Source organism: Hoplias malabaricus, chromosome X1 (assembly GCF_029633855.1).
Source record: "Hoplias malabaricus isolate fHopMal1 chromosome X1, fHopMal1.hap1, whole genome shotgun sequence".
Lineage (NCBI taxonomy): Eukaryota > Metazoa > Chordata > Actinopteri > Characiformes > Erythrinidae > Hoplias > Hoplias malabaricus.
In genome coordinates, this window is record NC_089818.1 from 7,925,593 (window position 1) to 7,938,628 (window position 13,036).

At 43.9% G+C, this 13,036-nt stretch overlaps 1 protein-coding gene across 1 annotated transcript in view; it reads left to right on the forward strand.

The window, feature by feature from the left end:
- The window catches only part of schip1 (schwannomin interacting protein 1), a 29,355-nt gene extending 17,287 nt beyond the window's left edge, over positions 1–12,068 (forward strand). Inside the window, exons 4-7 of the mRNA XM_066652224.1 lie at positions 127–324; positions 8,296–8,419; positions 9,488–9,581; positions 11,374–12,068. Coding sequence (XP_066508321.1) covers positions 127–324; positions 8,296–8,419; positions 9,488–9,581; positions 11,374–11,425 — 468 coding nt within the window. The 3' untranslated portion in view covers positions 11,426–12,068. The remainder of the gene's footprint in view (positions 1–126; positions 325–8,295; positions 8,420–9,487; positions 9,582–11,373) is intronic.
- Positions 12,069–13,036: the final 968 nt, after the last annotated feature.

Consider the following 13,036-nt stretch of genomic DNA (forward strand, 5'->3'; position numbering starts at 1 on the left):
CATGCAGTTTGACCAGAGTTGCCAGAACCTCTGAATACAGGGGAAAAACAAAAGTCCCTGCTCCAGACTCACGGGGCTATGACTGCACTAATTCCACTAATCCTCTGACCATGGGCTGTGTTTCAGAGTAAGCAGAGTTCCTCGTACTCGGACCGGGACACCACTGAAGACGACTCAGAGTCTCTGGAGGACATGGACTTCCTCAGCAGGCAGAAGAAGCTCCAGGCCGAGGCGAAGCTAGCGCTGGCTATGGCTAAACCCATGGCCAAGATGCAGGTGGAGGTGGAGAAACAGAACCGCAAGAAATCGCCCGTGGCCGACCTGGTGAGTGGATACTAGCTTACAGCGTCAGGACCTGCAAAACAGTCCAGCGTTTACTAAACACCATTTCATCTCTTCCTGAGGTTAGGATTAGTGTTAGGCTGCTCACGTGTGTACAGTAACGAAATAGACTCATGCTCATATCTCCACTGATGTCTTTCATTTTATAACCAACTTTGAAAACTCCAGCTTTATGGAAGAATTTTAATAGTATTATATTAGTATATAGTGTTCTCCCTGTGTCTGCGTGGGTTTCCTCCAGGTGCTCCGGTTTCCTCCCACAGTCCAAAAACACACGTTGCAGGTGGATTGGCGACTCGAAAGTGTCCGTAGGTGTGAGTGTGTGAGTGTGTGAGTGAATGTCTGTGTTGCCCTGTGAAGGACTGGCGTCCCCTCCAGGGTGTATTCCCGCCTTGCACCCAATGATTCCAGGTAGGCTCTGGACCCCCCGCGACCCTAAATTGGATAAGCGGTTACAGATAATGGATGGATGGATATTAGTATATAATGTTAAATAAGTAAATAATAATTTATTAACATAAAGCTTTTGACTTTTGTTATTGAACTGCTTTCAATTAATATTTTCCTCAGTGATGAAACTATTTGAGATGAAACTTTTTTCAAAAAGTGTAAGCCCCATTTTTTAATTCAGATTTTAATTCAGTTTATTTTATTCAAGCTGCTCTTTTATTTTTTTATCTGAAAAATACTTCCTTACAGTGGTGCTTTTCACTGCAACAAAACGTTATTCAAAATTGATAAACTAGCAATGGTCCAAAATTCTTTAATATATCTACTTCTAACTACCGTCTTGTTTCTCCACTTGCTGTCCATTCCCTCTGCTCCACACAGGAGCACTTTTTGATCTACAATTACAGACTATAGTCCACCTTCTTCAATGCTGCAGTAACCCTGACGTGGTGGTGTGTTAGTGTGAGTCGTGATGATCAGACACAGCAGCTGTGGTGGTCATGACCATTGAAGAACAGCTAGAAAGGGGGCAAATGATGTATGCAGGGCAACAGAGAAACTACTGTCTATAATTGTAGAACTACAAAGTGATGTGGTCAGTGGAACCGAGAGTGGGTGTAGAAACCAGGAAGTGGTCGTAATGTTATGGCTGATCGGTGTAAAGACATGAATCTGGGTTGACGTGCCACAACTCTGGTTAGAACCAAGTGGCTGCAGAAGATTAATGAATGAACAAGTGAATGAATGAATGAACTAATTGGACTAAACAACAGGAAGGAACATTAAAGCAGATTTTTTTTAAACCTAGCTCTGTAACTGAAGGGGGAACCTACAGGTTTGAGTTTAGCGAAGTGCTGATAAGTGAGATTTCCAGTTCTGAAGTCTGGATGTGCTCTGTGTGCACGGAAGCCCATGTGCTCCTCCGTGTGGATAGTTTCCTCTTTCTCATCTCGCTCTTCTCCTCCTTCTCCCCCGTGCCTCATCTCTGCCAGCCTCGTAGTTTCTGTTGCTCTCTGACGTCATCATTCACATTGTTCTCTGTATCTGTGTGCCTTGTGAGAGAGGAGCTCTCACCTCCCACACTGGAGAACGAGTTTGGCAAAGGGAAAAGACCCGAATCGTTGTGTTCAGCTCTTGTGGCAGCACAGTTCCACTTCCTCACTCATAGAACACTGTGTTCTAACCTCGCTTCACACAGATACCTAGAGAGCTATCCTGAAAGCCTGTGGGAGTTTCTGATGATACTTGTTCTTAATGTGAGCAGATCCTACAGGTCAGCAGAGGGAAAAATACAGAGCTGTCATCCTTTACCAAAGAGTTAGGGCTGATATCTTTCTACAGAAGAGGAAACATTTCACTCTTGGAAACAATTAAATAAAACATAGTTGGTTCCCACGGGTCACGTTTGGGTTAGATATTGACACTGGTTGTATTTTTATATGCGATACACAGGTTTAATTTCAGTAATTAATGCTGTAACACAGTGATGTTGAAGAAAGTGATTTTATGGGTTAAACTGGAACATGGGCGGCACGGTGGCGCATCAGGTTAGTGTCGCAGTTACACAGCTCCAGGGGCCTGGAGGTTGTGGGTTCGATTCCCGCTCCGGGTGACTGTCTGTGAGGAGTGTGGTGTGTTCTCCCTGTGTCTGCGTGGGTTTCCTCCAGGTGACTGTCTTTGAGGAGTGTGGTGTGTTCTCTCTGTGTCTGCGTGGGTTTCCTCCGGGTGACTGTGTTGTGGTGTGTTGTGTGACTGTCTGTGAGGAGTGTGGTGTGTTCTCCCTGTGTCTGCGTGGGTTTCCTCCGGGTGACTGTCTGTGAGGAGTGTGGTGTGTTCTCCCTGTGTCTGCGTGGGTTTCCTCCGGGTGACTGTCTGTGAGGAGTGTGGCGTGTTTTCCATGTGTCTGCGTGGGTTTCCTCCGGGTGACTGTCTGTGAGGAGTGTGGCGTGTTCTCCCTGTGTCTGCGTGGGTTTCCTCCGGGTGACTGTCTGTGAGGAGTGTGGCGTGTTCACCCTGTGTCTGCGTGGGTTTCCTCCGGTTGCTCCGGTTTTCTCTCACAGTCCAAAAACACACGTTGGTAGGTGGATTGGCGACTCAAAAGTGTCCATATGTGTGTGTGTCTGTGTTGCCCTGTGAAGGACTGGCGCCCCCTCCAGGGTGTATTCCCGCCTTGCACCCAATTATTCCAGGGAGGCTCTGGACCCACCGTGACCCTGAACTGGACAAGCACTTACAGATAATGAATGAACTGGAACATGTGATTTTTTTATGCTTCGGTCAGTGTTAGTTATAAATAATCACAACAAATCAAGTGTTCGTTTTTTTCTGTTTTCACTGATAAAATATGGAGTGTCACAGTGAGGGCTGTGGTGTGTTCTCTCTTTGTCTGTGTTGGTTTCCTCCCACTGTCCAAAAGCATACTGATAATGGACTGACCATGTGAAGCATGTGTGAGTGACTGGGTGAGCGTGTGAAAGGGTGTGTTCATCCCGTTCTCCTGATGATTCTGCGTATGCTCCAGACCTTCCACAAATAAATGAATTAATTAATGAATGGCAAAGTGAAGGCACATTAGATATATATACATTTGTAAATATATACAAGCTCTAAAAGCACGCTTGTACTGGAAGCCTCATGATTTTTTCAGCAGGTTATTTCTGCTCCCCATGTTCCCGCACTCTCCCCAGACAATAGTTATTTTTTTACCCAGCATGCACTGCTCCATACCACACATCCAGAACACTTTCTTTATGCAGTGCAGAAATAAACGAGGGCAGGAGCAGTGCATTATTTATGACCCACAATGCACTGGGTGGCGTGTTTGGGGACAAAGTCATGTCCAGCTGTCAGAGGCAATGAGGCTGAAACCTGAGGCTCAGAGAAGCCTTCAATAAATCAGGGTCCAAACAGTGGTGCACTGCAGTTTACAGCCACAGTGGATCTAGTTTTCAGCCTTTAAAGACACATTTAAAGGTTCTGGTTCAGGGCAGTAATGGACTCCTGTTCTGCTTTGTGCTGGAAGACCTTCATATAGGTCATTTAAATAAAATAAAATAATTTTAAATAAAATTATTTTATCCATCCATTATATATAAGCGCTTATCCAGTTCAGGGTCACGGTGGGTCCAGTCCTTCAGAGGGCAACACACACAGACACAGAGAGAACACACCACACAGACAGTCACCCGGAGGAAACCCACGCAAACACAGGGAGAACACACCACACTCCTCAAAGACAGTCACCCGGAGGAAACCCACGCGGACACAGAGAGAACACTCCACACTCCTCACAGACAGTCACCCGGAGGAAACCCACGCGGACACAGAGAGAACACACCACACTCCTCACAGACAGTCACCCGGAGGAAACCCACGCAGACACAGAGAGAACACACCACACTCCTCACAAACAGTCACCCAGAGGAAACCCACGCAGACACAGGGAGAACACACCACACTCCTCACAGACAGTCACCCGGAGGAAACCCACGCAGACACAGGGAGAACACACCACACTCCTCACAGACAGTCACCCGGAGGAAACCCACGCAGACACAGGGAGAACACACTACACTCCTCACAGACAGTCACCCGGAGCGGGAATCGAACCCACAACCTCTGGGACCCTGGAGCTTGGTGACTGCGCCACCGTGCCGCCCGATATTATATTTAAATAAGTATTATTTAAATAAGTTACCTGGTTTTCTTTATATTCGAGGTCATATTAATGATCAAATTGTGTGTTAAACTGATAGTAAACCTGTTAAATTGTGTGCACACTTTATAAACCTAATTTATAAAAGCAATACATCTAAGCTCTTTAGAGTCAAGCTGAAAATCCAGATTCAAACACTCGCTAACTCTAACACTAACCCGGATAGAAATGTGTGGTCTGCACTAAATGAATTTAACAAATGAATCAATTAATGGAATTGTTAATGACAGGAAAAAAAATTTCCTATTTAAATATTTAGAATTAATTTGAAAAAACCCCGTATCTTTTTTAAATTTACATCAGATTCTCAGAAAGCATTGTCCGTGTATTTTATTATAAAAATTGGTGGTTTGTCTCTGTAATATTTTATACGAATTACAACTGTCTATTTCATGACAGATTTATACAGATAACCTTTTTCTCTCTTTTCTCTTGAATCACACCTCTTCAAAAATGATGATGTTGACATTGAATATTTGGGCAAAATGTCATGACTTTCTCAGCTCACCGTAGGAAGACTTCTGTACGCAGGAATACCTGCCGTTCCACTCGGTCTACCTGAGCGATTTCCATTATTCAGGGACTTTTGCTTTTCTCTGTTGCATCATCAAATTAATAAGCAAAGCTTTCAGGGCTCAGATGACACATGATTTTACACTGACCAATGAGACGGAAATTCCAAGCTAGAGTCACACCGCATTTCTAGGACAGTATCGTCCCACGTTTTCTAACCACCACCAACACCACCACCACCACCCTTTCTTCACTCGAGGAGCAGGAAGCAGCTGGTCACAGTGTCAACATGCACGCTAATGAAGTGAAACAATGCAAAGAAACTAATGTGAGGTAACGTCAGCGTCAGTCAGAGAAGCCTAAAACACTCGAGTAAAGTAATAGGTAATTCTGCAATCCCACCTCTCACCCATGCTCCCAGTGCACATCATTCAGTTCCCTACTGATTCAATTCCTCTGCTCTGGGGTGAAACCGACGGAAGAAGTGAGTAACACTTGTTCGAATAAGTCTTAAAGGATGATGTCACCTTTACGTCACTCCTCATAAACTGCTTATGTAGGTGTCATGTGTTAATTACCGCAGTGAATCCTTTTGGTCGGAAATACAATGCTCGTGCTCCAAATCAGTGGTTTAAACAAAGAAATGAAATACGACAGAAATCCTCAGAAATGTTGAATATCTGTATAATGTTTAACCGTTTTATAACACTCAAGTATTAATATTTAAGAACCTCCCCTGTCCATCTCTGGCTTGTTTTACATGAGTGCGATTCCTTTCGTAGAACTGAAGGACTGAGATCATGAGGAAGGAAAACAGTTAGAAGGCAGGGGTGAGAGGCATTGTATTAGGAAGTAAGAGAGAGAGAGAGAGAGAGAGAGAGAGAAAGCAAGGCTGCGTATGAGTGTTCACAGCAGTGTGGGTGTAGAGTTCTGTAAACTAATGGGAAGTTCTTCTCCCCCAGACAATATGAGAAGTTCCAGCATGCGTGAGTAACCTAGGTTACACTCACTGGCATTAAGCTTCAGATTTGGGGGAGCATTTGAAACCAAGACAGGAAAAGTATGAGAAGTTACCGCACTCCTCTTTAGTGATGTGTACATATTGACACCCGTGGGCTGTCTGACTGTATAAATCACCGTCATGGTTAATTACTTCATAGTGCTTCATCACATATATCTTTCTGAACGCACCGTGGTCATGGGCCTGAGCTCACCATGTCATAGTCGGTGTAAAGCCCCCTAGCAGTGGAACTGTGTCCTCTGGAGTGACATGCAGTACACAAGTGGATCAGACACAGCAAGTGCTGCTAGAGATTTTAAAACTCCTCAGTGTCAACCAAAACATCCACACAACAGCGTCCTGTGTCCACTGATGAAAGAGTAGAAGACGACAAACACAGATGAGCTACTGTCTCTGACTTTACATCTACAAGGTGGACCAAAGAGTTCTACTAATACACCACCATCACCAGAGTCAGTGTCACTGCGGCACTGAGAATGATCCACCACCACAAATCATACTCTGTGAGGGGTCCTGAGCGCTGAAGAACAGGAGGAAATGGGGCTAACAATGTGTGCAGAGCAACCGCTAGAACTACAACTGTGTGGTCAGAGGAGCCGATTTGTGTTCAGTTTATGAGTTTAGATAAGGATTATCAGAGAGGACTTCTGACATCTCACTGCATATTTCACACAGTCAGCCCTCAGCACTGTGGCATACCGTAGTATACCAAACAGATTAGCATCTCAGCGTGGTGCTCATGCATAGCCTCATTCCATATCAGTGTCTATTTATCACTATCTGTAACCGCAGTCAACATTCGGAAATCCGATTGGCAACACCCTGACACGTCAAACACTATTAAATATACAAAACACAAGCATCGTCTCGCTCGTTTGTCATTTTATGGCAACTGTTGTGTATTAAAAATGACCGTTTTCATTGTATTTAACAAAAAATAGTGTGAAAGTGGTGAGTGAAGGATTCATCCATCAAGAGAAAAAAAGAAACCGCAAAAACCTGTGAGATTTGTTCTATTCGTGGGAATAATATTGTATCCAAAAATACACGTGAGTTATGGTTTCAATGATTTAAAGCTGGTGATAGCCATCATGAAGGAGGTTTATTAATATTCTTTTTATTTCTTTTTAATAAATGATTATTTAAATACTGTGCAACTTAAAATGACAAAAGAGCTTTTTTATTATAATTAAATGTTACACAAAACACTTTTTTTACACTATATACGTTTTACCACATTGCATCATAACGCTCAGCTTGCCACTTTATATTTATTTATTTAATGATGCGGAAATATAGAAAGTAGACAGTTGTTGTGCATCAAAATGTGCAGAAGTGTGTTTTCTTTAAGGTCCCTTGACAAACCTTAGCGCATCCTTTATTTACATTCTGGACCAGTTATAACAGTCCTTTACCATGAATTGTTCGTGTGAAGGGCAGCTGCCGTGTTCAAGTAGGGGTTCATAAACAGCTATGGTTTCGAAAATATAGAAACGAAAGGCAAGTTGCCACCAAAATCACCACTATGGTCAGAATTAACCTTAGGCCTGGCTCACACACGGTCCTGACACACTTTCATTTTGTAGTTCCCTGCTCAGAGGGAAGGACTGAATTAATCAGCCGTGTAAAGGTCAGCTCTCTGAAACCAAAAGTCCATTGGACGCAGAGGCCGGTGCTCTCCAGTACCTCAGAACTCCAGTACCTCAGAACTCAGAGCTGGACAATGGGAAAACCTCGGGTTCTGATAAAATGAATAATTTCAAACTCTGACTCAGTGAGAAACTCATAATGAGATAAAGATCAGAGGGGGCAGGGTGAAGGGAGAGATTACGTGTGGTCGTGGTTCTGATTTGGTGAGATAAGATGCTTCGTGTTAAAAGAAAAGAAGAGGATTTACTGTAAAAAGACTTTCTCCAGTGATGTTCCAGCTATTTTTACACACATCTGTCATGAAGTCTGCCTTAGTTCTGTCTCCAGTTCACGTAGTGATTTTCCATTTCGTTCACTCTCTCCCTTCACTACTTTCCCCTGTTGAGCTCACGTTCTCTTTTTTGGATGTAATACTCTTATTATTTGTGAGCACACTTGATTCTGTGGAAAGCACTATACACACAAAACCTTATTAGTGGTAGTGGTTGAGTTTGTAATTGATTCTGTGAACGCACAGGGCACTGAACCTGGTTCTGTAATTCTGCAGGATTTACTTCCATCTTCGAGTTCTCTTAATGTTGTTTTGCTTGTGTTCTTTTCCTAGCTTCCCCACATGCCCCACATTAGTGAGTGTCTGATGAAGAGGAGCCTAAAGCCCACAGACCTGCGAGACATGACCCTCGGTCAACTACAAGTCATCGTCAATGACCTCCACTCACAGATTGAGAGTGAGTTCAAACCCAATATTATTATTATTCAGTCAAATGTATTGTTAAGAGCCAGTGGTAATGTGGAGCAACAATATTGAATGATGAAATACTTCTCCACTCGTTTTGATACTGGATTTGAGTTGACGGTGAAGAAACAGATAACAGGTGATACACAGGGAACAAATAAATATCACAAATAACAGAACTACAGTGTAAGGCTCAGGGTCATACACTTTAGTCCGGAGTGTCTGAGGAGAGTAAGGACCATGTTCTCTGGTCAGAAGAAACCAAGAAATGCTTTGGAACCCCAGCATGTTCGGTGTGGACATGACCAACACTGCCACACTCATAACGCTTTACCACTACAGGATCCCTACCCTACTCTACATGACACTACTTGCATGGTAAACTTAGACCTGGTTCTGGAAGCGGGTTCTTGTTTAGTGGCTGTTCTCTCGTGGTTCAGAGCGAGTCGAGTAGGGACTAAACCGTGGCGTGTAAACCTTGCAGAGCGCTGATTGTCCAGAGAGAGTCGTCACTCTACGCCACGCAACGCAGACGACCAGCACCAACTCTCCATCTGTAAAATCTCCAGCTGCAGCAGAGATCACGTTTGTTTTTATCCGACTCACGACGGCAGCTCGTAAAATGACGCCGCGGTCTTTTGAAGAGGTTCAAACGCTCCTTGGATCGGTGGCCGACGAAAGAATCCAGCGAGAGCTGGACGCTGCAACAAGGAAGGAACAAACTCTACTGATCTGTCTGAACTGATACACGATGAGTAAACAGCGAACAGAAATTTACCACCGCCAAAGTTTTCCATTAGAAAAAGGGTTTTGAGACGGCACTGGGTACCTTCCCGATGAGAGCTGTGGTAGAGACTTAACAGAGAGTAGAGTCCAGCGGAGTCCAATAGAATAGGAACCATGCAGAGGAAAAGCACCATAACTGCATACTGCCTGCTGTGAAGCATAGGGGAGGTGTATTATTTTGGAGTTTAAAGGGTTCAGAGGCTTGGGGAAAATCAATATTAGAGATGGCTCCTGTGCACAAAAATAAAGATGTCTCTGTTGTGTTCGTGAACAGGTTTAAATGAGGAGCTTGTGCAGCTGCTGCTGATCAGAGATGAGCTTCACATGGAGCAGGACGCCATGCTAGTGGACATTGAGGATCTGACCAGGTATGGCTTTCCACACTAACGACACCCTGTCGTAGCCCACACCACCTCCTCCGTGCCTTTGCTGATAACATCTCTGTGATTGCAGCAGACTGTGGTCTGTAAGTGTAAATTTTCCACAGATTGTACATATTTTAGTCCTGTACGCTTCTCATAGCTGTGAGACCGTGGGCTATAGTAAAGAGTCATGGCTCTGAAGGAAGAGGTGGAGGAAGCTGTGAGGCCATTGCCCATGACATCAGTAATCACCGGTCAAACATCTGATCACTTTTGACAGCTGGGGACCTCCCAAAACCTGTGTGTGTTCCAGTATTGCACTCATAATTACTGTCCACTTTGTTGGAAACACCCCCACCTACATCACCTCCACCTACATTTACTGGTCCAACAGAAAATCTGTATTCCAAAGTACAGGAGAGTAACAATGGAGAATTTGCATATTTTTATTTGTTTTCTTTCTCGAATGAAAGTGGAATTAATCCTAGTACAGCATTGACATTTGGTGCTTGTGTAAAAGGCAAACTCCCAAAATATGCAGACTGCTTGTTATACAAGCATGTGCACAACTGAGCATCTGTATGTTTACTCAGATATGTTCCTAGAGAACGTGCAGATGTGGGCCACTTCTGGCAGAGATTTAGTACTGCTGGCTAATTCACCTACCAACGTGTGTTTTTGGACTGTGGGAGGAAACCGGAGCACTCGGAGGAAACCCACACAGACACAGAGAGAACACACCACACTCTCCACAGACAGTTACGCGGAGGAAACCCACGCAGACACAGGGAGAACACACCACACTCCTCACAGACAATCACCCGGAGGAAACCCACGCAGACACAGGGAGAACACACCACACTCCTCACAGACAATCACCCGGAGGAAACCCACACAGACACAGGGAGAACACACCACACTCCTCACAGACAGTTACCCGGAGGAAACCCATGCAGACACAGAGAGAACACATCACACTCCTCACAGACAGTCACCCAGAGGAAACCCATGCAGACACAGAGAGAACACACCACACTCCTCACAGACAGTTACCCGGAGGAAACCCATGCAGACACAGAGAGAACACACCACACTCCTCACAGACAGTCACCCAGAGGAAACCCATGCAGACACAGAGAGAACACACCACACTCCTCACAGACAGTTACCCGGAGGAAACCCATGCAGACACAGAGAGAACACACCACACTCCTCACAGACAGTCACCCAGAGGAAACCCACGCAGACACAGTGAGAACACACCACACTCCTCACTGACAGTTACCCGGAGGAAACCCATGCAGACACAGAGAGAACACACCACACTCCTCACAGACAGTCACCCAGAGGAAACCCATGCAGACACAGAGAGAACACACCACACTCCTCACAGACAGTCACCCAGAGGAAACCCATGCAGACACAGGGAGAACACTCTCCTTACTGCAAATAGTAAAAGAAACTAAAAGTGCACCCCCCCACCCACCTCCCAAATATTAAAAATGCTAATCGGCACCAGCCACGAAACAGATCTGTTGATGTGTCCCTCAGTTGGCTTTAATGTGGCCTTCTTGTGGCAAAGAGAGCTCCACTGAAGTGCCTGCAACATGTGGAAATGTGGACCTGCTCTGGGCCAGAATCACTTGGCTGTCTGGGTTATTTTAGTCAGAGGATGTCAGAGGAGCTACAGTCTGCAACTGTACAATGCAGGGGTTTCTAATAAAATGAACAGTGAGTACAATATCACATCTGATTTCTAACTGTGTGTGTGTGTGTGTGTGTGTGTGTGTGTTTACAGGCATGCTGAGAGCCAACAAAAACACATGGCTGAGAAGACCCTTTCCAAATGAGCCCACTTCTATCACCCTATACTCCCCCATCAATGGCATCAAAACAGAAAAGAGCCACTTTTCTTTTGCTTCTGTGGTTGTACAAATACAAAATGATGGAGCACTTCCTGACAGGCGAAAAAACAGCGTGTGAGTCTTGGGTCCTGTTCCTGGCTTTCTGTGCAGTGACTGGCCTCGCTTCTTAATAGATTTTCATTTTAACTTTTTACATTTGCCAGTAAATTATAACTGTCAAACTACAGGAAAAAGAAGACAAAAAAAAAAAAACGACAGAATAAACATAGTGCAAATTTAGTAGAAAGTCAGATATAAAAAGCTTAAAAAAGCTCACTGTATAAAGAAAATAAGGATTAACTGCTGAGAATTTTAAGTTGGACAGTATTTTAAAAGTTGGCCTGTTTTTATTTTGCACAAATGGTAGTTTTCAACTGAAACTTTCATTTGAAGGTGCTAAAAGTCGAAAGGAAACATGCCTGCCTTGTAGTCAAAGTCGTAGCTTTTGGTAATATGTTCACTCTAATCGGTATTCAACATTTTGTGAATGTTGATTCTCTGACACAAGTCATTTTAAATAAGTGTGTTAATATCATTTTCATCCTATTGTATTCAGATTCTTTATTTCAGGAGAGAAATGTTTATGTACAAATATGTAAAATAAAAAATAAAACTTTGTTTCATATACCGTGGCCTGAGGTGCGTTTCTGTCACGTGCGTGTGACGCGTCGTCGGGTAACACTCCTCTATTTGCACAATCTGGGAAAGTATTCAGGCTCCCTGTGTTACACAAAAGAGCCAACTCTCTTTCTTAGTTTTACCTTTCAGCTGGTGTTAATGAAGACTGGAGCCAGGCCACTCGCCGCTGCAATGTGAAAAATTACAAACACACCCACACACACACACAGAGGCACCTGATCTAAACTTAATTCACTGAGCTTTAAAAATGATGCAGTAGCAAATCACAAAGACAAGTAGAAGTGCAAGCCACAGATATGTCCCAAATTTTTTTGTGGCACCGACTTTTCATAGCAGATGTTTTCACTTCCTGTTTACTCTTCAGGGACAGCAGGTTGTTGCTGAGTAGCTGGAATATGTTTTGTTTGAGCTGTAGACCGGGAGACGGTCTTGGCCAGTCCAAAACTTTCCACTTGTCCCCACTCAGCTGCTTTGTTTTGCCCATGTGCTCCTACTCTAGTCTTTGCAGAAATGATCAGGTTTGAGAACTGTCCCTTGTAATGGCCGTGTTTATTGTTATTTCAAAAACAGTCTTATTTACAGAGGAGAAAAAGAAGCTCAAATATTAAACTGTAATTAAACAGGGGTAATGTACAGCAGTAAACAATTAATAAATAACTAAACCACTAAATGTTCAGGAAAAGCAGGTCCATGTACCAGGAATAATACGATGCAATTCTTCTTAGTTGAGATTGACATGAATTCATTTGATTCCTACCCTCCTTCAGAAGTTACAGAGTGCAGTTTCCGCAGTGCTGAGCTGAGAGTAGCAACGACAGAGGCTCTGTTGCTAACTGTGCACTTGTATATACTGATTTATTGGCTATAGATACTACTGTTTTGATTATTAAAATATCTTAGCCTTATTCTGACAACATA